Source organism: Panulirus ornatus, chromosome 13 (assembly GCF_036320965.1).
Source record: "Panulirus ornatus isolate Po-2019 chromosome 13, ASM3632096v1, whole genome shotgun sequence".
Classification (NCBI taxonomy): Eukaryota; Metazoa; Arthropoda; class Malacostraca; order Decapoda; family Palinuridae; genus Panulirus; species Panulirus ornatus.
Window position 1 is genome coordinate 400,394 of NC_092236.1, and position 25,278 is coordinate 425,671.

Sequence of the window (25,278 nt, forward strand, 5' to 3'; positions counted from 1 at the left end):
CTGTCTGCTAAGGTAACCACAGGGATAAGAAATCCACTTATGGAGAAGATGGATAGAATGCTCACATTATACATAGAGCAGTAGGCAAAGAAGAAAAGCAACCTTCAGCTTAGGTCTTAAGTTCTCAAGATTTATGAGTGTTTATGTAACATAGCCTCTATTTGAGCCAGAGTCATGTTAAACAGTTAAAGGATAGCTAGATAAGTTTATTCAATGTCAGGAGCAACATAACAAGAAAAATCTGCTGGTGATGTATGTGATTTCTATTTGTGTGAAGTGTTTGCAGAACATAACCCCTGCATAAAGTGAGAGATAGGCAATATCTGAATTATTTAGCATGTTAAAAATAAAACTCGAACAACTGTTAGTTTTGTTATCTGAAACAGCCAGTTTTCCCCAGCATTTTAGATAATGAAGTTTTACTTTTTATGACTACTGGAACACCAAAAACAAACATCTGATGTTACATACTTGGACTGTCATAAAGCCCTTGGTAAAGTACCACATAGGTATTTGCTCAATAGAATTAAAGACTGCAGCATAGGAGATTGAATCTGCACATGAATACTGGATTAGCTTTCTTAGCAGAAGCAGAAATTGCTATTAAATGGGGAAGCATCTGACTGACTTCATATTTCTATTGAAGTTTTACAAGGCTGTCCTAGGAGCCATGCTTTTTATTATATAAACAAATGACTTAAAGATAGGACACTCCAATGATATCTCAAAATTTGACAATGACACAAATTTGGGAAACATAGAGGGACTTAGGTAAACAGGTAGAGTGGACTAAGACCTGGCATATCAGTTTCAATATAGTCAAATGCAGAGTTATGCACTTTGGTGCTGACGGTAGAACCCATGAGTACAAAAACATTTGATAAGCCTCTATAAAAGGTTATAGGAAGGACATTGGAGTGATTATCAGCAGTGACCTGAAATATGACAAACAATGCCTAACTATACAGTAAAACCAATAAGATATTAAGTTTCATAACCAGAAATGTAAACTATAAAACAAAGAGTATGATACCCGTAAATTTACAGCACCTTGGTTAGATCTCATTTAGAGTATGCAATTTGGTTCTGGTCTCGAAACCTGGTAGAAATAATGAGAAACTTGAAAAAATTCAAAGAATGGCAACCAGACTATTCTCTTCATTCAGAAATAAGCTTTATAAGGAAAACTCGAAGATTTATAATTATTCTTTCTAGAAAAGAGCAGACTTCATGGTGAGTGATAGAAGAGTCAAAAATTGTAAGTGATTTTGATGAAATTTTCATGTTTGATTGCTGTTTCCTGTGTTAGCGAGATGGTGCCAGAAACAGACAAAAAAAAGGCCACATCCTTTCGCATCCATTCTCTAGCTCTCATGCATAATGTACGGAAACCACAGCTCCCTATCCACAACCAGGCCCCACAGACCTTTCCATGTTTTACATTGGATGCTTAGCATGTTCTGGTGCAGTCCATTGATGGCAAGACCCCAGTATACCACATCATTCCAGTTCACATTATCCCATGCATGTCTTTCACCCTCTGTATGTCTCATCCCTGATTGCTCAAAATTTTTTTTCACTCCATCCTTCCATCTCCAGTTTGGTCCCCACATTCTCCTTGTTCCCTTTACATCTGACACCTATATTTTCTTTATATCTTCTTTATCATCCTTTCCTCACTCACTCTCTCGATATGTCCAAACCATATCAGCACATGCTCTTCTGCTTTGTTAACCACACTCCTTTTATTATCTAACATCTCTCTTGCCCTTTTATTACTTAATCAAACCAGCTCTCACCACATGTTATTCTCAAACATTTCATTTCCAACACATCCAACCTCCTCCTCACAGCCTTATCTGTATCCCATGCCTTTCATTTATTTAATATTGTTAGGACTACTATTCCTTCAAACATATCCATTCTTGGCCTCCCAGATAATGTTCTTTCTTTCCACACATTCTTCAGTGCTCTTAAAACCTTCACCTCCCTCCCCACCCTATGACTCACTTACACTTCTATGGTTTCCTTTGCTGCCATGTCCACTCCCAGGTATCTAAAACACTTCACTTCCTCCAATTTTTCTCACTCCAAACCCACATCCCAACTAACCTGTCCTTCAATCCTGTTAAACCTAATAACCTTGCTTTTACTCACATTCACTCTCAACTTTCTCCTTTCACACACTCTTCGAAACTCAGTCACCAACTTCTGCAATCTCTGACTTGAATTTACCATCAGTAGTATATCATCAGCAAACAACAACTGACTTCTGCAGCCCTGCCATCCCCACAGACTGCTTACTCATCTCTCATATGCAGATTTCTTCACTTTTGACAGACAATCACTGACCAGAGAAAATGGGAAAGAAGATATTAGGAAGGATGTGTAACAGCAAGGTGGGCAAACATTTTTTGTATATAGAGTGGTGGAGCATTGGAATAAACTGCCTCCTTAAGTAGTAAATGCAAAGACCACGAATACCTTTATATTGAGGCTAAATGAATACTTCAATGACACCTCTTATCAGTAAGATTATCTAGCCACAGAGCAGATATCAAACTGATAGGGAACTTTCTCCAGTCCAGGCTTTCCTATAGAATTTCCATGCCATTATCTTCCCACAATACTGCATGTTGTCTGTTTTGTCATAGATCTGTTTTATGACAGATAGGAGGCAGTAAGGATTTGTGTGCAGTTTTGGTTTCTTGGATAAGGGATATGTGTATGTTATGTTCTTGAGGAAGGTTAAATACATGCGTGTGCTTGTTTCTGTTGCTAGTGGTGTTGAATTGTACAAGTGTTTGTTTGTGATAGGGATCTCTGAAGTTGAGGGGTTAGTTGATGAAGGGAGGGGTTGTGTATTTCATGCTGTTGCTTGTGGAGCCTTTAAGTTGGGGTGTAATAGTTTGGAAGGGTGCATTGGATTACCTGTTTGTACTGTACAGGGAGTTCATGGAGCCCCATCTCTTGAGCACTTTTTACTGTAGATTTATGTATGCTGTCTCCATTAATCATTTCCTCAGTCATTCTGTTTCACTCATCAACCACATTGTTTGTTATATGTTTACAATTCTCATTAGTCCATTATGGAAGGCAGTGATGTATAGTGAAGATGACTGCTGGAGGTAGCTAGAATATATGCTGGAGTTATGCTTTTTGTTAAAGAGGGTATGGCACTTTGGACAGATGTGCTCTTATAGTCCTGGGTTGTGTTTTATGTCATGAGCTTGCATTGGTAGGCTTAGACATTCTCCTCTACTGGAGAAAAATGTGTATGATTGTGAAATTGTTTTTGGGTTAGATCCTTGGGCCATTACAATGGTGTGAATAGCTCAAGGCTATGATCCACACAGTGTGAGCCCCTTGACCTTTTGTGACAGGCAGAGCACTATTCTTCCACTCCAGTTAAATGGTATGTTAGTTTTATACATGGTGGATGTGCTCTTTGTGGATATATTTCTCCCCCAAGATTGTTGGATTCCAATATACCTCTGATTCACCAGTGAAGGTAGTTTTTTACTTTTTTATTTGAATGTTTTTCCTCTAACACTCCTCTTTCATGGGTATCTTCTCATTTCTTGCAATACAGTTTTGAAGATTAAAAAAACTTTTCTCTCTGTGGTGGTGACCTACTAAAAAAATTTCCTGTTTATCTTACCCCACCTTCCCTTTTCCTCCTTTTCCATAAAACCTTTTCTCCATACATTGTGTCCATCTAGGATTGTGCCACAGTCTGAATTGAGAGCTTTAAACATCCTGGAGCAAATGGTGTTCACTGATTGGCTAAGGGCAAACTCATTAGTGAAGCAAGTGGCATTGGTGATCCAAGTATCAACTGAAAAGGATGAATGAATGTGAAGCTTCCCCTCCACTGATATGAAGGTAGGAATAATCCTGACCCTGGAATTCCTTAATGAATCTCTCATTCCGTATGGGACATTGCCTTAGAAAGAGAAGGTTTTCAATCTTTAAAATCTACATTCTAGGTTTATATAGACATGGAGAACATGAGAGATAATTGGTTGGTGAAGGAATATGTTGGCACAGTTGAAGAGGTGAGAAGAGGTAGGGTCAATAAAAGATATACTAATGTTGTGATTGAACTGTTTGGAGCTAGAGATGTATCAGATAAAGATGTCAGGGGAATGATATTTGATTGTATGCTGTAGCATTGCTTTGTGTGTAAAAGTTTTATGGATGAAAGTATAAGTTTCACTTGAAGAATCATTTTAGTGTGCAAAGAGAAAATCAAGGAGCGCTTATGTTTGTTTGAAAACCTTTGTTTGCTGTAGCACAGTGAATGTAGTTGTCATCAGTAACCATGTACTTATTGTTAATGCCTTCCCATGTTTTGTCATAATCCTAAAGCAGCATTATTACTACCCTCAGTAAGCAGCCATGAGGGAGAAGGCTGGTTAAAGGCTTTGCAAGAAGCTAACCTAGCTACAGAAGTGGGTCTCATAGTACTTGATGCTTTGGGTAACTTCACTACCCACTGCAGTGACATATTGACATCTGATGGGGCAGAAATCATCATGCAGCAAGTGTTTTCATTACACTTACTTTACCTCCAACTTGGACAGTCAGAGAGTCTGATGAAGCATGTGTTTGCTTCTCTCCGGGCATTCATAAATAATTTTCCCCGTACACTTTTCCAAGGTATGATGCTGACATATATTTCAGGAAGTTCTACCTTCCTGAAATTAAGTATCTGTTCTTGATATATCATTTTATAGATGAGTTATCAGCAATCCCGTACCTCATGTGACATATATTTTATATTACTGCATGAATCTGTTACCTGAAATCAATTAGTAGACCTCAGAAGAATCACATTACTGTACTTTGTTTTAGTAAAACGAAATTGAAATTGGATTTGTTTGCCTTACCTCTGAACTTGTTTTTCGTTTAGGTTAGGGGTGGAAACAACTGTTACTGTGCAACAAGAGCATATTTTTGTTGATGTTTTCTTTTTCAGCATCCTCTATCCCTGAATCATATCTTTCATTTAAAGTGATTGATATATAACACCCAAACCTATTCAATTCTGTTGCTTTTACCCTGTCATTATGATGAAATTAAATATGTAGTGAAAGAGCAAATGGGTCTTGACATTTAATAACATTTTTATCTGTTGAAGCATAAGGCCTGCTCCTTTGATTTTGCTGCTTTAATCTTGAGCTTCATTTTGCTACCTGCTTTTTTAGCCATTATTGTAGTGCTTTTGTCTTTTGTCATGTTTCGTTTTCTGTGAACTTCGATAATCAAACTCTTCTCTATCATAGGTATTTCATTTTGTCTTTTATGCTTATTCCTCCAACACATATCCCTCTTCAATCAATGTCAGGTGATGCTTCGTTGTGTGGGTCTCTCTGCTTCGAGATGCTGAAGTGCTGCAACAGTAAGCTTACAAACCTGCGCCATGAGGCCTGTGCTGTACTCTACCTGCTAATGAGGAGTAACTACGAATTCACTAGACGAACAGGCATCAACCGTGTACACTTGCAGGTACAGAGATTGTTAGTCAGGTGATAGTTTGCCTTGTGTATCATTGTCATTTGAGTCTTTAGTACATAAGTTGAGATCCATAACAACAGGAGTAGAATATAATCTGACTAATGTAATTAGATTTAATAGCATTTTTGAAGTGAAACTGATCTGGCATGCTGAACATTTGTTTCAAGTGATACTTACCTCAGAATCATACTTTGTGTTACTTCTTATCTCAGTGTTTATAACCAAGCTAAAAGGCAGAAAACAGATACAGATAATGCATGACAGATTTTTTTAATGAGTTGTTAAAATTCATCCTCAAGTAATTAGGAAAGACATTCAATATATATTATGAAATGAAGTTTGTAAATTAAAGCTAGAAGTGGTAAAGATTTTAAAGGATGGATTGTATTTCATGACAAAGATACTAATTTGCAGGTAAGACTGGAGTGAGACTTGGTTGTGCAGTGTTTTTATTTTTGTTTAATGCATTTATTGATGAAATGGTAAGGGAAAGCTTGGCTTGTAGTATAGTTGCATATGTAAAACAAAGAAATTGAAATAGAGCAAAAGATTGGGATATTGCTGCATATGGATGCCGTTGTTTTAGTTGATGAATTGATGAAAGAGTTAAAGGATATCATAAATGAAATGAAATATTTGCATTCAGATTGTGAGATACTGTACTGTTAGATTCTGGTTGGCGTACAGATAGAAGTATTTGCTGAGATTGTAGATATCAGTTGTCCAAGGAAGTAATGTTTTGGGAATAAAAGGATACAGAATTTTATATTTGTGGAGAAACCATTTGGCTTTATGTGCCCATATAGATCAAAGCTTTTCTTTTTCATCATGGCTGGCTTGCTGGCAAAATTCATACTAATTCAGCCTTAATAGTTTGCTACTAATCTCTGACTTTACACGCTTGTGATATGTATATTTTGCCTTCAAATTGTCTTTGTTTAATTTGTTTATAGCCACATCAGATTCGCTATACTGTGCTAGTAAGTACACATGTATGTATAAAACCCCTGGATCATTTTCATGGTAATTTTGCAGCTTTAAGGATGCACTCCAAATGGGAGAAGGGAAATGATGGACTTCATTGGAACTAGAAGTTCCTCAGTGAGACTACTCCTTTTTGTCCATTGATAATGAGATGGCTTCACTAAAGATGACTTTTTACTTGGGATGTAATCATGCATGGTCAGAGTCTGGTAGCACACACATACAGTGAAGGGCAGAGGTACAGAAAGGTGCAACTTGGACTCGGTGTAGCTCATCCAAGACAGGAAGATTGTCTTCCCAGCAACCTAATATGTACAAGTAAGCGGGCAGTGTATTGTGAAGGGTCCCCTGAGTGATATAGATACTATTATGTCATGTATAATGCACCGAAACCACAGCTCCCTTTCCACATCCAAGCCCCCCCCAAAACTTTCCATGGTTTACCGTAGATGCTTCACATGCCCTGGTTCAATCCATTGACAGCACATCGACCCCAGTATACCACATCGTCCCAATTCACTCTATTCCTTGCACGCCTTTCACCCTCCTGCATGTTCAGGCCCCAATCGCTCAAAATCTTTTTTTGCTCCATCCTTCCAGCTCCAGTTTGGTCTCCCACTTCTCATTTCCTCCACCTCTGTGACATATATCCTCTTTGTCAATCTTTCCTTACTCATTATCTCCATGTGACTAAACCATTTCAATACACCCTCTTCTGCTCTCTTAACCAGACTCTTTTTATTATCACATCTTTCTTACCTTTTCATTACTTACTCGATCAAACCACCTCACACCACATATTGTCCTCAAACGTCTCATTTCCAACACATGCTCCCTCCTCTGCACAACCCTATCTATAGCCTATGCCTCACATCCATATAACATCATTGGAACCACTATTCCTTCAGACATACCCATTTTTGCTTTCTGAGAGAATGTTCTTGCCTTCCACACATTTTTCAACATTCCCAGAACTTTTGCCCCCTCCCCCACCCTGTGACTCACTTCCACTTCCATGGTTCCATCCGCTGCCAAATCCACTCCCAGATATCTAAAACACTTCATTTCCTCCAATTTTTCTCCATTCAAACTTACCTCCCAATTAACTTGTCCCTCAACCCTACTGTATCTAATAATCTTGCTCTTATTCACATTTACTCTCAGCATTCTTCTTTCACACACTTTACCAGACTCAGTCACCAGCTTCTGCCGTTTCTCACCCGAATCAGCCACCGGCGCTGTATCATCAGCGAACAAGAACTGACTCACTTCCCAAGCCCTCTCATCCACAACAGACTGCATGCTTGCCCCTCTCTCCAAAACTCTTGCATTCATCTCCCTAACAACCCCATCCATAAACAAATTAAACAACCATAGAGACATCACGCACCCCTGCCGCAAACCGACATTCACTGAGAACCAGTCACTTTCCTTTCTTCCTACTCGTACACATGCCTTACATCCTTGATGAAAACTTTTCACTGCTTCTAGCAACTTGCCTTTCACACTGTATAGTCTTAATGCCTTCCACAGAGCATCTCTATCAACTCTGTCATATGCCTTCTCCAGATCCATAAATGCTACATACAAATCCATTTGTTTTTCTAAGTATTTCTCACATACATTCTTCAAAGTAAATGCCTGATCCACACATCCTCTACCACTTCTGAAACCACACTGCTCTTCCCCAATCTGATTCTCTGTACATGCCTTGACCCTCTCAGTCAATACTCTCCCATACAATTTCCCAGGAATACTCAACAAACTTATACCTCTGTGATTTGAACACTCACCTTTATCCCCTTTGCCTTCATACAATGGCACTATGCATGCATTACGCCAATCCTCAGGCACCTTACCACGAGCCATACATACATTGAATATCCTCATCAACCAGTCAACAACACAGTCAACCCCTTTTTTTTATATATTCCACTGCAATACCATCCAAACCCGCTGGCTTTCATCTTCCGCAAAGCTTTCACTACCTCTTCTCTGATTACCAAATCACTCTCCCTGACCCTCTCACTTCGCACACCACCTCAACCAAAACACCCTATATCTGCCACTCTGTCATCAAACACATTCAACAAACCTTCAAAATACTCACTTCATCTTTTCACATCACCACTACTTGTTATTATGTCCTCATTAGTTCCCTTCACCGATGTTCCCATTTGTTCTCTTGTCTTACGCACTTTATTTACCTCCTTTCAAAACATCTTTTTATTCTCCCTAAAATTTAATGATACTCTCTCTCCCCAACTCTCATTTGACCTCTTTTTCATCTCTTTCACCTTTCTCTTGACCTGTCTCTTTCTTTTATACATCTCCCAGTCATTTGCACTATTTCCCTGCAAAGATTGACCAAATGCCTCTCTCTTCTCTTTCACTAACATTTCTTCATCCCACCACTCACTACCCTTTCTAAGCTGCCCACCTCCCACCTTTCTCATGCCACAAGCATCTTTTGCACAAGCCATCACTGCTTCCCTAAATGTATACCATTCCTCCCCCACTCCCTTTACGTCCTTTACTTTCACCTTTTTCCATTCTGCACTCAGTCTCTCCTGGTACTTCCTCATACAAGTCTCCTTTCCAAGCTCGCTTACTCCCACCACTGTCTTCACCCTAACATTCTCTCTTCTTTTCTGAAAACCTCTACAAATCTTCACCTTCGCCTCCACAAGATAATGATCAGACATTCCTTCACTTGCACTTCTCAGCACATTAATGTCCAAAAGTCTCTTTCACTTGCTTATCAATTAACAAGTAATCCAGTAACACTCTCTGGCCATCTCTCCTATTCACATGCATATACTTCTGTATATCTCTCTTTTTAGATTGGGTATTCCCAATCACCAGTCCTTTTTCAGCACTTAAATCTACAAGCTATTCACCATTTCCATTTACAACACTAAACACCCCATGTACACCAATTATTCCCTCAACTGCCACATTACTCACCTTTGCATTCAAATCACTCATCACTATAACCTGTTTTCGTGCATCAAAACTGCTAACTCACTCACTCAGCTGCTCCCAAAACACTTACCTCTGGTGATCTTTCTCCTCATGCCCAGATCCATAGGTACCAAAAATCACCCATCTCTCTCCATTCACTTTCAGTTTTACCCATATCAATCTAGAGTTTACTTTCTTACACTCTATCACATACTCCCACCACTCCTGTTTCAGGAGTAGTGCTACTCCTTCCTTTGCTCTTGTCCTCTCACCAACCCCTGACATTACTCCCAAAACATTCCCAAACCACTATCACTTTTGCCCTTGAGCTTTGTTTCACTCAGAGCCAAGACATCCAGGTTCCTTTCCTCAAACTTACTACCTATCTCTCCTTTTTTCTCATCTTGGTTACATCCACACACATTTAGACACCCCCAATCTGAGCCTTCGAGGAGGATGAGCACTTCCCACATGACTCTTTCTTCTGTTTCCCCTTTTAGAAAGTTGAAATACAAGGAGGGGAGGGTTTCTAGCCCCCCCGCTCCTGTCCCCTTTAGTCGCCTTCTACGACACGTGGGGAATGCATGGGAAGTATTCTTTCTCCCCTATCCCCAGATACATATACACATGTACACATTCATACTTGCTCGCTGTCATCCATTCCTGACACCACCCCGCCCCACAGGAAACAGCACAAATGCATTAGAGAAAAGTAAAAAGTGATAACTTACACATTCTCTTCTCGACACACCTGATCATTGCCTCCTGCATCAGCGAGGTAGCTCTGGGAAACAGACGAAGAAAGGCAGCATCCATTCACATCCATATCCGAGCTGTCATCTGTAATGCACCAAAACCACAGCTCCCTATCCATATCCAGGCCTTGCAGACCTTTCCATGGTTCCCCCTGGACATTTCACATGCACTGGTGCTGTTCATTGATAGCACATTCACTCCACTGTACAACATCATTCCAATTCATTCTATTCTGTGCATGCCTTTCGCCCTGCTGCATGTTAGGAGGCTCCATTTGCTCAAAATCTTTTTCACTCTGTCCTTCCATCTCCAGTTTGGTCTTCCTGCTGGCCTTGTTCCCTCCACCTCTGATATGAATATCCTCTTTAATCTTTCCTCTCTCATTCTCTCTATATGTCCAGACCATTTCAACACACCCTCATCTACTCTTTCAACTACAATCTTTTTACTACCACACATCTCTCTTACCCTTTCATAACTTCATCAAACCACCTCTTACTACATATTGTCTCAAACATTTCAAATCCAGCACAGCCACCCTCCTCCACATTATGCTGTCTATAGCCCACACCTCACAACCATAGACTATTGTTAGAACTACTATTCCTTCAAACATATCCACATTTGCCCTCCTAGATAACTTTCTTTCCACACTTTCTTCAGTGCTTCCAGAACCTTTGTCCTCTCCTAGACCCTATGACTAAATTCCATGATTCCATTTGCTGCCAGATCCATTTCCCAGATATCTAAAACACTTCACTTCTTCCAGTTTTCCTCCATTCAAACTTACATCCCATTAAGTTGTCCCTTAACACTGGAAAATCTAATAACCTTGCTTTTTATTCTTACTCACTCTCCCCAACTTAAATGTCCCTCAACCCTGCTAAACCTGATATCCTTGCTTTTAATCACATTCACTCTCAACTTTCTCCTTTCACACACTCTTCCAAACTCAGTCACGAATTTTAACAATTACTCACTTGAATCAACCACCACTGCTGTGTCATCAGCAAACAACTGACTCACTTTCCAGGCCCTCCCATCCCCTACAGACTGCATACTTGCCCCTCTCTCCAAGACTCTTGCATTTATCTCCTTCACCACTCCATCCATAAACACATTAGACAACCATGGTGACATCACACACCCCTACCGCAGACTGACCTTCACTTGGAACCATTCACTCTCCTATCTTCCTAGACAAACACATGCCTTACACCCTTGATAAAACCTTCTCACTGCTTCTAGCAGCTTTCCTCCCACACCATATATTCTCAGTGCCTTTGACAGAGCATCTCTATCAGCTTTGCCATATGCTTTCCCCATATCCATGAATGCTACATACAAATACATCTGTTTTTGTTAATATTTCTTGCATGTTGTTTAACCTGTGGGTGCATAACTTGGTCATATTGAACCCAGCAGTGCCAGAACATTCAATATTTTTCATTTCGATGCTAGAAACAGATTTGCACCTTGCGACTTTTCATAATTTATTGTTCTCTTTTACTGAATGCTTTTGTAACTCTTCAATTTTGATTTGGCATCTAATTGACCCCAAGTTATTTATTTGAAATATATGAACTTTATCTTCTAAATATGAGTAGTACAAAGTATATAATTGTTGTAATAATGCAGGACTAGAGTATTTCATTTGAAATGCCGTAATAAACAAAACGTTAATGTATGCAATGAGTAAAGCTGTTTTTTCCAGAACTTTACATGTACTGAATATCCAGAACAATACATGTATTTCATATGTTCAATAAGCAAGTGCCTGTCTCACTGCAAGAGTTGTGTCAGTGCTTCAGTAACTTCTGGCAGTTTCACGTCATGTTGCTGTACCTCTAACATGTCTCCTCAGAAAAATTTGGATGACAAACAAATTAGGGATCTATTAGCAATACTTCCCACGTATTCCCTGCGTGTCGTAGAAGGCGACTAAAAGGGGAGGGAGCGGGGGGCTGGAAATCCTCCCCTCTCAATTTTTTTTAATTTTCCAAAAGAAGGAACAGAGAAGGGGGCCAGGTGAGGATATTCCCTCAGTGGCCCAGTCCTCTGTTCTTAACGCTACCTCGCTAATGCGGGAAATGGCGAATAGTTTGAAAAAAAAAAAAATTAGCAACTAGCAACATAGACGAAGAATTGGATGATATAAGTCATGACGAATTTAGACCTCCTTCTGGTGACACTTCAGTTGACAGTTCTGCTACAGATGGTGGTATTACTGGTGATGATTGTCATGTGCTGCCTGAAGAGATGATGAGTTTATGTATGCACCATAAGGAGATAGATGATGTGTGACAACTCCATCCGCCCAAGGTTGTATGGCTTCATTGAATGCTTTGATAATACACTCTAGAATTTCTTCATATGCTGCTACTAAAATAACTGGAAACCCATCTTCCACTTTTGACCTTATCTTTGACATCTGTATGATGACTACTATTATGAATGAACTAAACAGGCAAGGAAAATGGACGAACAACAACTGGAAACTGTTGACACTTGAACTTCAAGCTTATGTAGGCTTGTGTATTCTAAGAAGAGTCTACAAAAGCAAAAATCAAGCAGTGAGGCAGCTGTGGAATCCCTCTTTTGGCCCTCCCATATTTTCCAAAGCCATGGCAGTCAACAGATTTGAAGAGATTCTCAGAGCATTACATTTGAATCAAGCCCAGCTACATGAAACAGTAGACTGTTTAGGGATAAACCTGCCTGCCACTGTTTGCTTACTGCTGGATGGATTTGTAAAAATTTCTCAACAATCCGAGCAACATAGTGAGTGTGTTAACGTTTATAAGCAAATTGTATCTGTATAGGGGATTTTGTAGGTACATTCAGTACATGCCATCAGGACCTGCCAAATGTGGTCTAAAATTCTGGATTCTGGCAGATGCTAATATGTATTATGTATCAAATATTGAAGTGTATACAGATAAAGATGAAAAGAGAACACATGAATTAGGAACGAATGTATTACAGAAGCTCACAACTCACTTGCATGGAACAGGAAGAAATGTCACATCTGACAAGTTTTTTATCATCTTGAAATTTGCTTGAGAGCTTTCATCATGAAAAATGTCATTAGTAGGAATTATTCGTGGTAACAGAAGGAAAATGCTGAAGGAACTATGGAAAGTTAAGCAAAAATAATGTTTGAAAGTGTTTTTGTCTGTAGTGAAGAAGGGGTATAAATAGTGTTGTAGAAGGCCAAGAAAAATAAGAATGTGTTTTTACTGTCAAAGCCATCACAGAGATAAGAAATTGAGTGGTTGTAACAAAAAGACAACAGAAGTGATACTGTCTTATGATTCAACTAAAAAAGATGATTTAGCTAAAGGAGGTGTTGAGTGTGTAGATGAGAGAGTTGGTACATACGATGATGAATACTTGAGTTAGAGCTAGGATATTCCCGTTTGGTGTAACTTGGTTGAACTGGCAAGCTACAGTGCTTTTGTTCTCTACACATGTGCACTTCCAGATCATCAAGGGCAAGAGTCACAGGAGATGACTGTTTCTTTCTGAACTGGGCATGGCTTTGAATCACAAAGTACAGGGAAACTGGGAATGCTAGTGCTGCTTAATTCAGTTCAGGACAGGAATGTGTTACTGTATCTGTTTCTTCAAAGAAATGTTCAAGATGTTGAGTGTGCCCAAGGAATAAAGATGGAAAAACTCGTGCACAATGCAAGCTGTGTTGTGAATTTGTATGCCCTGAACATTATTTTGTGACATGTCACTCATGTGGTGAGGTAGACCTCACAGTGCCATTTCATGTTGATTTAAAGGAGACAAGTTTCTGTTTATAAGTTGCTATGTTTTTCATTAAATTTCTATTATTTTGCTTCAAAATGATTTTAGTGTTTGAATCAGTTATCAGATATCATGTATGATATAGTTGCATCCAATACATGTAGTTTATATTATTCCTTCAGATATTATTTTGAAAAATATTGGATGGGGTCAAATTGACCCCAGTCATGCAGTAATGTAGAGCGGAAATGTCATGCATCCATGGGATAAAGCAAACACTTGATCCACACATCCTCTACCACTTCTGAAACCACACTGATCTTCCCCAATCTGATGCTCTGTATATGCCTTCACCCTTTCAATCACCATCCTACCATACGACTTACCAGGTTTACTCAGCAAACTTATACCTCTATAGTTTTAACACTCTCCTTTATCCCCATTGCCTTTATACTACGGCACTGGACATGTATTCTGACCATCCTCAGGCACCTCACCATGATCCATATTTTTTTTTTTTTTTTTTTTTTATATACTTTGTCGTTGTCTCCCGCGTTTGCGAGGTAGCGCAAGGAAACAGACGAAAGAAATGGCCCCCCCCCCCCATACACATGTACATACACACGTCCACACACGCATATACACACTGAATATTACCAACCTATCAAGAACACAGTCACCCCTTTCTTAGTAAATTCAACAGCAGTACCATCCTCTTCAGCCATCTTGCTGCATTTCATCTTATGCAAGGCTTTCTCCGTATCTTCTCCCTTCACCGAACCACACTCCATGACTCTCTTGCTTTGCGTAACAATCTGTCAGAATACTCACTCCATCTCCTCTTCACTTCATCACTACCTGTTATCATTTCCCATTTTGCGCCATTCATCGGTCTCCATTTGTTTTATTTTTTTCACATATTATATACCTCCTTCCAAAACATCTTTTTTTTTCATAAACTTTAATGTTACTCTCTCACCCCATCTCTCAGTTGCCCTCTTTTTCAATCCCTGCACCTTTGTCTTGACCTTCCACCACTTTCTCTTATACATCTCCCAATCGTTTGCATTACTGTTATGTTTATCATTATTATGATTATTTTTATCATTATTATTATACTTAATCGCTGTTTCCTGTGTCAGCAAGGTAACGCAAGGAAACAGACAAAGAATGGCCCAACCACTCACATACACATATACTTATACTTAACTGCTGTCTCCCGCCCTAGCAAGGTCGCGCATGTAAACAAATGAGGAATAACCCAACCCACCCACATACACACATATATACATAAACGCCCACACACTGATATATACATACATATACATTTCAATGTATACATACATATACATACACAGACATATATGTATATACACATGTACATATCCATTCTTGCTGCCTTTATGTACCATATACATACACAGACATATACATATAAACACAAATACATATTCATACTTACTGCCTTCATCCATTCCTGTTGCCACCCTGTCACACAGGAAATAGCATCACACACCCCTGCTGCAGACCAACATTCACTAGGAACCTATCACTCTCCTCTCTTCCTATTCGTACACATGCTTTACATCCTTGGTAAAAACTTTTCACTGCTTCAAGCAACTTACCTGCCACACCATATCCTCTCATAACCTTCCACAAAGCATCTGTATCAAACCTGTCATATGCCTTCTCCAGATCCATAAATGCTTCATACAAATCCCTCTGTTTTTCTAAGTATTTCTCACATACATTCTTCAAAACAAACACCTGATCCTCACATCCTCTACCACTTCTGAAACTACACTACTCTTCCCCAATCTGATGCTCTGTACATGCCTTTAACCCCTCAATCCATTCCCTCCCATATGATTTCTCAGGAATATTCAACAAACTTATGCCTCTGTAATTTGAACACTCACTCTTATCCCCTTTGCCTTTGTACAATGGCACTATGCATGCATTCCACCAATCCTCAGGCACTTCACCATGATCCATACATACAATGAATATCCTCACCAACCAATCACCATGATCCATACATACAATGAATATCCTCACCAACCAATCAACAACATGGTCACCCCCTTTTTTGATAAATTCCATTGTGATACTATCCAAAACCGCCACCTTGCTGGCTTTCATCTTTGGCAAAGCTTTCACTACCTCTTCTTTTTTTACCAAACCATTCTCCCTGACCTTCTCACTTCCCACACCACCTCGACCAAAGTACCCTATATCTGCCACTCTATCATCAAACACATTCAACATACCTTCAAAATACTCAATCCATCTCCTCACTTCATCACTACTTGTGATTACCTCCCCATTTGCCCCCTACACTGATGTTCCTATTTGTGCTCTTGTCTTACACATGTTATTTACCTCCTTTCGAAACATCTTTTTATTTTCTCTAAGATTTACTGATACTCTCTCACCCCAACTCTCATTTGCCCTCTTTTTCACCTCTTGACCTTCTGCCACTTTCTTTTATACATCTCCCAGTCATTTGCACTACTTCACTGCAAGAATCGTCCAAACGCTACTCTAATCTGCCCACATCTCTCCTTTCTCATGCCACATGCATCTTTTGCAGAGGCCATCACTGCTTCCTTGAATACATCCCATTCCTCCTCCACTCCCCTCGCATCATATGCTCTTCCCTTTTACCATTCCACACTCAGTATCTCCTGGTACTTCCTCGCACAAGTCTCCTTTCCAAGCTCACTTACTCTCACCACTATCTTCTCCCCAATATTCTCTCTTCTTTTCTGAAAAACCTCTACAAATCTTCACCTTCACATCTACAAGATAGTGATCAGACATCCCTCCAGATGCCCGTTTCAGCATGTTAACATCCAAAAGTCTCTCTTTTACTCACCTATCAATTAACACATCATCCAATATCTCCCTTTGACCATCCTTTCTTACTCACATATGTATACTTATGTATATCTCTCTTTTTAAACCAGGTATCCCCAATCATCAGTCCTTTTTTAGCACACAAATCCGCAAGCTCTTCACCATTTCCATTTACAACACTGAACACCCCATACAACCCAGTTATATCCTCAATTTACCTCTCCATTCAAATCACCCGTCACTATAACCAGGTCTTTGCATCAAAGCTGCTGACACACTCACTAAGCTGCTCTCAAAACACTTGCCTCTCTTAATCTTTTTTCTCATGACCAGGTGCATAGGCGCCAGTAATCATCCATCTCTCTCAATCCACTTTCAGTTTCACCCACATCAATCTAGAATTTACTTTCTTACACTCTGTCACATACTCCCACAACTCCTGCTTCAGGAGTAGTGCTACTCCTTCCTTTGCTCTTGTCTTCTCACCATCCCCTGACTTTACTCCCAAGACATTCCTAAACCACTCTTCCCCTTTGCCCTTGAGCTGTGTTTCACTCAGAGCCACCAAAACATCCAGGTTCCTTTCCTCAAACATACTGCCTATCTCTCCATTGTTCTCATCTTGGTTACATTCACACACATTCAGACACCCCTATCTGTGCCTTCAAGGAGCATGAGCACTCCCCACTTGGCTCCTTTTCTGTTTCCCCTTTTAGAAATTTAGATACAAGGAGGGAGAGGGGGGGTTTCCAGCCACCTGCTTCTGCCCCCTTTAGTCGCCTTCTACAACACGCGGGGAATATGTGGCAAGTATTTTTGATCGCTGTTCCCCATGTTAGCAAGGTAGCACCAGGAAACAGACGAAGAATGACCCATCCACTTGTATATACATATATATACATACACACATACACATGCATGTACATAGACATTTCAACTTATTTTTTTTTTTTTTTTTTTTTTATACTTTGTCGCTGTCTCCCGCGTTTGCGAGGTAGCGCAAGGAAACAGACGAAAGAAATGGCCCAACCCCCCCCATACACATGTACATACACACGTCCACACACACAAATATACATACCTACACAGCTTTCCATGGTTTACCCCGGACGCTTCACATGCCTTGATTCAATCCACTGACAGCACGTCAACCCCTGTATACCACATCGCTCCAATTCACTCTATTCCTTGCCCTCCTTTCACCCTCCTGCATGTTCAGGCCCCGATCACACAAAATCTTTTTCACTCCATCTTTCCACCTCCAATTTGGTCTCCCTCTTCTCCTCGTTCCCTCCACCTCCAACACATATATCCTCTTGGTCAATCTTTCCTCACTCATTCTCTCCATGTGCCCAAACCATTTTAAAACACCCTCTTCTGCTCTCTCAACCACGCTCTTTTTATTTCCACACATCTCTCTTACCCTTACGTTACTTACTCGATCAAACCACCTCACACCACACATTATCCTCAAACATCTCATTTCCAGCACATCCATCCTCCTGCGCACAACTCTATCCATAGCCCACGCCTCGCAACCATACAACATTGTTGGAACTACTATTCCTTCAAACATACCCATTTTTGCTTTCCGAGATAATGTTCTCGACTTCCACACATTTTTCAAGGCTCCCAAAATTTTCGCCCCCTCCCCCACCCTATGATCCACTTCCGCTTCCATGGTTCCATCCGCTGACAGATCCACTCCCAGATATCTAAAACACTTCACTTCCTCCAGTTTTTCACCATTCAAACTCACCTCCCAATTGACTTGACCCTCAACCCTACTGTACCTAATAACCTTGCTCTTATTCACATTTACTCTTAACTTTCTTCTTCCACACACTTTACCAAACTCCGTCACCAGCTTCTGCAGTTTCTCACATGAATCCGCCACCAGCGCTGTATCATCAGCGAACAACAACTGACTCACTTCCCAAGCTCTCTCATCCCCAACAGACTTCATACTTGCCCCTCTTTCCAAGACTCTTGCATTTACCTCCCTAACAACCCCATCCATAAACAAATTAAACAACCATGGAGACATCACACACCCCTGCCGCAAACCTACATTCATTTCAACTTATAGATATATGAATACATTCTTTATAGTATTGTTATTGATGAAGGCTACATTTACATTAAAGGATTTATGCAACCTGGGAATTAATGTTGAATTATCACTAAAAGGAAGAATGAAAAGATTCATGGTATCAAGGGGAGGTTTGGTTTTAACTCTATAAAATGATTTCTTTGTCAACTTATGAAATTTATTGATGAAAGATCTAGGATACTTGAATTTGGATTCAATAGAATATATACTCTTTTGACACTACCTTGCTAACACCGAAAATGACAGATATGTTTGAAAAAGTGTGGGAAAGGAGAAAATTGAGAGCAAATGTGAATAAGAGGAAGGTTACTAGGTTCAGCAGGGTTGAGGGACAAGTTAGTTGGGATGTGTTTGAATGGTGAAAAATTGGAAGAAGTGAAGTGTTTTAGGAATCTGGGAATGGATGTGGCAGCAAATGGAATCATGGAAGTGGAAAGTGAGTCATAGGGTGGGGAAGGGGGTGAAGATTCTGGGAGGGATGAAGAATGTGTGGAAAAAAAGAATGAAATCTTGGAGAGCAGAAATAGGTATGTTTGAAAGAATAGTAGTTCCACTAATGATATATGGTTGTGAGGCATGGGCTATACATAGGGTTGTATGGAGAAGGGTAGATGTGTTGGAAATGAAATATTTGAGGATAGTCTGTGGTGTGAGATGATTAGATCGAGTAATTAATGAAAGGGCAAGAGAGATGTGTGGTAATAAAATGAGTGTGTTTGAGAGAGCAGAAGAGGGTGTGTTGAAATGGCTTGGACGCATGGAGAGAATGAGTGAGAAAGATTGACAAAAGGAATATATGTGTCAGAGGTGGAGGGAACAAGGAGAAGCAGGAGACCAATTTGCAGGTGGAAAGATGGAGTGAAAAAGATTTTGAGCGATTGGGGCCTGAACATACAGGAGGATGAAAGGCATGCAAGAACTAGAGTAAATTGGAATGATGAGGTATACCAGGATCGCTGTGATGTCAGTGGATTGAACCAGGGCATGTGAAGCATCTGGGGTAAATCATGGAAAGGTCTGTGAGGCCCTTAAAAAAGAAGGGGGTGACTGTATTGTTGACTGGTTGGTAAGGTTATTTAATGTATGTATGACTCATGGTGAGGTGCCTGAGGATTGGCAGAATGCTTGCATAGTGCCATTGTACAAAGGCAAAGGGGATAAAAGTGAGTGCTCAAATTACAGACGTATAAGTTTGTTGAGTATTCCTAGGAAATTATATGGAAGGGTATTGACTGAGAGGGTGAAAACATGTACAGAGCATCAGATTGGGGAAGAGCAGTGTGGTTTCAGAAGTGGTAGAGGATGTGTGGATCAGTTGTTTGCTTTGAAGAATGTATGTGAGAAATACTTAGAAAAGCAAATGGATTTGTATGTAGCATTTATGGATCTGGAGAAGGCATATGATAGAGATGCTCTGTGGCAGGTATTAAGAATATATGGTGTGGGAGGCAAGTTGTTAGAAGTGGTGAAAAGTTTTTATCAAGGATGTAAGGCATGTGTACCTGGAGGAAGAGAGGAAAGTGATTGGTTCTCAGTGAATGTAGGTTTGCGGCAGGGGTGAGTGATGTCTCCATGGTTGTTTAATTTGTTTATGGATGGGGTTGTTAGGGAGGTGAATGCAGGGGTTTTGGAAAGAGGGGCAAGTGTGCAGTCTGTTGTGGATGAGAGAGCTTGGGAAGTGAGTCAGTTGTTGTTCGCTGATGATACAGCACTGGCGGCTGATTCATGTGAGAAACTGCAGAAGCTGGTAACTGAGTATGGTAAAGTGTGTGAAAGAAGAAAGTTGAGAGTAAATGTGAATAAGAGCAAGGTTATTAGGTACAGTAGGGTTGAGGGTCAAGTCAATTGGGAGGTAAGTTTGAATGGAGAAAAACTGGAGGAAGAGAAGTGTTATAGATACCTGGGAGTGGATTTGGCAGCGGATGGAACCATGGAAGTGGAAGTGAATCATAGGGTGGGGGAGGGGGCGAAAATTCTGGGAGCCTTGAAGAATGTGTCGATAACATTATCTTGGAAAGCAAAAATGGGTATGTTTGAAGGAAAAGTGGTTCCAACATTGTTGTATGGTTGTGAGGCGTGGGCTATGGATAGAGTTGTGTGGAGGAGGGTGGATATGCTGGAAATGAGATGTTTGAGGACAATATGTGGTGTGAGCTGGTTTGATCGAGTAAGTAATAATAGGGTAAGAGAGATGTATGGTAATAGAAAATGTGTGGTTGAGAGAGCAGAAGAAGGTGTTTTGAAATGACTTGGTCACATGGAGAGAATGAGTGAGGAAAGATTAACCAAGAGGATATATGTGTCAGAGGTGGAGGGAACGAGAAGTGGGAGACCAAGTTGGAGGTGGAAAGATAGAGTGAAAAAGATTTTGAGTGATCGGGGCCTGAACATGCAGGAGGGTGAAAGGCGTGCAAGGAATAGAGTGAATTGGAACGATGTGGTATACCGGGGTCGACGTGCTGTCAATGGATTGAACCAGGGCATGTGAAGCGTCTGGGGTAAACCATGGAAAGTTGTGTGGGGCCTCGATGTGGAAAGGGAGCTGTGGTTTCGGTGCATTATTACATGACAGCTAGAGACTGAGTGTGAGCGAATGGGGCCTCTGTTGTCTTTTCCTGGCGCTGCCTCGCACACATGGGGGGGGGGGGGGATGTTATTCCGTGTGTGGCAGGGTGGCGATGGGGGTGAGTAGGGGCAGACAGTGTGAATTGTGTGCATGTGTGTATGTGTGTGTGTCTGTGTGTGTATATATGTGTGTATGTTGGGATGTGTGGGTGTGTATGTTCGCGTGTGTGGACGTGTGTGTGTGTGCCTGTGTGTGGGGGTGGTTTGGGCCATTTCTTTCGTCTGTTTCCTTGCGCTACCTCGCAGGTGCGGGAGACAGCGACAAAGCAAATAAATATTTATGTATATGTTGGTATCACGTGGGAAACGGCGATCAGGTATAATAATGATATAATATTTATTTTATCATTTATTCATTATATTTGATCGCTGTTTCCCGCATTAGCAAGTTAGCACCAGGAAACAGATGATTGTTAATGAGATGGCCTTGATTTGTCCATGTTGTCTCAACTAATGTAGAAAAAGCTCAGCAAAGCAAAATACTGTGCATATAAATGATATCACAGCAATAGAATATTAGAAGTATGATGGAACATTAGGTAAATGCATTAGGTAGTAGCCGGTAGGAGCCTCTGCAAACACTGTGCTAGATTTACCCTTTGTTAGTGGCCTATTAAGAATGAAGCTCTAAAGGCAAAGAAGTGGCCATGGAGTTCATTTGTTATGGATGCTCTTTATTGCATTGGTCACTACCAAGAGGCCATTCCAGTAGGAAACAGGCATCTGAGATATAAAGAGGTGGATGATTAACATTTCATCATTTGATTTATTCTTGCATTTTGAGCTGATTACCAATTTATATTGTTCATTGAACATCCTCCTTATATCCTTGGGTCATTTTCATACACCTCTTTCACCCTGAGGGTACTAATTTTTGATTTCTCTGTTTTTACTTTCTTCGTGGGTATGAATAGTAAATTATAGGTTTCCTTCCATGTTCTTTATAACTCTGATTCACTCATTTCTGTCTTTTTTTGGATTTCATTATTTTTACATTAGTGTTCTTTATTTTCTCATCATTTCATTTTTTTTGTCTTTTTTGGGATATCATTGTTTTTTCATTTGTGTTCTTTATTTTCTCATCAAGGTGTCCTGTTTGTGCCCCATTCATTGCTAGCCTTTTCATCTTGATTGCACTTTTATTCATCCACTGTTTTCTGTCCCTTGATATCTTCCATTTTGCACTCTTTTTTCTTTCTCTTTGGGATTAGCTCTTTGATTATTTGGTTTAGTTTCTTGCATATTCTTATATTTGTGACTAGGTTATTGCCTATGAAGATCCCCTTCCAATTTGTGTTTAAAATCTTTTCAATGATCTCTCTTCAGTGAATTTGTTAAGGAAAATTTGTCATCAAACCTAATGTTGTCTTTTGTTACTCTGTCACATACACACACATTCATTTCCTCTTTATATGGTATTGTGTTTGCTGTGATATTGTTATCTAGGCTCGTATCATTTACTTCTATATCAGAAAACAGCGCTATGTTTTTTGTAAAAAAAATCCATCCTATTATTCCCTCTTGTCAGTCTGTGGTTTATTTTCACAGGGCTAAATGATTCACATAGATTAATGAGTCTTTTGAGCTGTGCTTTTTTTTTTTTTTTTTTGCTGATCTATTATTCCTCTCTTTTAAAACTTTATATTCACTCATGACCTACTTCCCTTTTGCACCGTGCAGTAAGATGGAATTTAAAGTCCCAAACCTGTATGATTATGAGATCTGGTCTTTCTGATCTCTTCAGTGTTTCTTCAACTCTTCTTAAGATTTAAAGTCAATTAATTTTCTTTTTTTTTTTAGGTCTTTATAGTGCTAGGTTTAATGTGTTTGTGCCTGAGATACTCATTATAATTAATTCTCATTTAGTATGACTTGCTCTGTTATCTGCTTTCCTTTTAGATTACTATTGACATGTATTACCATATCTTCCTGTTTGGTGAGTAGGAGAGTCAAACCAATCTTTAGCTTGCAGTTATGATAAAATAATGGCTTGAGATGAGCAGTTTTGAAGAATTGTAGATAGAAAAATACTGTTGCTTATTTGCAGGTTATTGGATTACGTGTTAATTGACAGGCGCGCAAAAGAGAGACTTTTGGATGTTAATGTGCTGAGAGGTGCAACTGGAGGGATGTCTGATCATTATCTTGTGGAGGCTAAGGTGAAGATTTGTATGGGTTTCCAGAAAAGAAGAGTGAATGTTGGGGTGAAGAGGGTGGTGAGAGTAAGTGAGCTTGGGAAGGAGACTTGTGTCAGGAAGTACCAGGAGAGACTGAGTACAGAATGGAAAAAGGTGAGAACAATGGAAGTAAGGGGAGTGGGGGAGGAATGGGATGTATTTAGGGAATCAGTGATGGATTGCGCAAAAGATGCTGGTGGCATGAGAAGAGTGGGAGGTGGGTTGATTAGAAAGGGTAGTGAGTGGTGGGATGAAGAAGTAAGAGTATTAGTGAAAGAGAAGAGAGAGGCATTTGGACGATTTTTGCAGGGAAAAAATGAAATTGAGTGGGAGACGTATAAAAGAAAGAGACAGGAGGTCAAGAGAAAGATGCAAGAGGTGAAAAAAAAGGGCAAATGAGAGTTGGGGTGAGAGAGTATCATTAAATTTTAGGGAGAATAAAAAGATGTTCTGGAAGGAGGTAAATAAAGTGCGTAAGACAAGGGAGCAAATGGGAACTTCAGTGAAGGGCGCAAATGGGGAGGTGATAACAAGTAGTGGTGATGTGAGAAGGAGATGGAGTGAGTATTTTGAAGGTTTGTTGAATGTGTTTGATGATAGAGTGGCAGATATAGGGTGTTTTGGTCGAGGTGGTGTGCAAAGTGCGAGGGTTAGGGAAAATGATTTTGTAAACAGAGAAGAGGTAGTGAAAGCTTTGCGGAAGATGAAAGCCGGCAAGGCAGCAGGTTTGGATGGTATTGCAGTGGAATTTATTAAAAAAGGAGGTGACTGTATTGTTGACTGGTTGGTAAGGTTATTTAATGTATGTATGACTCATGGTGAGGTGCCTGAGGATTGGCGGAATGCGTGCATAGTGCCATTGTACAAAGGGAAAGGGGATAAGAGTGAGTGCTCAAATTACAGAGGTATAAGTTTGTTGAGTATTCCTGGCAAATTATATGGGAGGGTATTGATTGAGAGGGTGAAGGCATGTACAGAGCATGAGATTGGGGAAGAGCAGTGTGGTTTCAGAAGTGGTAGAGGATGTGTGGATCAGGTGTTTGCTTTGAAGAATGTATGTGAGAAATACTTAGAAAAGCAAATGGATTTGTATGTAGCATTTATGGATCTGGAGAAGGCATATGATAGAGTTGATAGAGATGCTCTGTGGAAGGTATTAAGAATATATGGTGTGGGAGGAAAGTTGTTAGAAGCAGTGAAAAGTTTTTATCGAGGATGTAAGGCATGTGTACATGTAGGAAGAGAGGAAAGTGATTGGTTCTCAGTGAAAATAGGTTTGCGGCAGGGGTGTGTGATGTCTCCATGGTTGTTTAATTTGTTTATGGAAGGGGGTGTTAGGGAGGTGAATGCAAGAGTTTTGGAAAGAGGGGCAAGTATGAAGTCTGTTGGGATGAGAGAGCTTGGGAAGTGAGTCAGTTGTTGTTCGCTGATGATACAGCGCTGGTGGCTGATTCATGTGAGAAACTGCAGAAGCTGGTGACTGAGTTTGGTAAAGTGTGTGAAAGAAGAAAGTTAAGAGTAAAT

At 40.1% G+C, this 25,278-nt stretch overlaps 1 protein-coding gene across 1 annotated transcript in view; it reads left to right on the plus strand.

The window, feature by feature from the left end:
* Ziz (dedicator of cytokinesis protein Ziz) overlaps nucleotides 1-25,278 on the plus strand; it is a 526,511-nt gene that overhangs the window by 311,523 nt on the left and 189,710 nt on the right. The window contains exons 25-26 of the mRNA XM_071669140.1: nucleotides 4,393-4,662; nucleotides 5,351-5,511. Coding sequence (XP_071525241.1) covers nucleotides 4,393-4,662; nucleotides 5,351-5,511 — 431 coding nt within the window. The remainder of the gene's footprint in view (nucleotides 1-4,392; nucleotides 4,663-5,350; nucleotides 5,512-25,278) is intronic.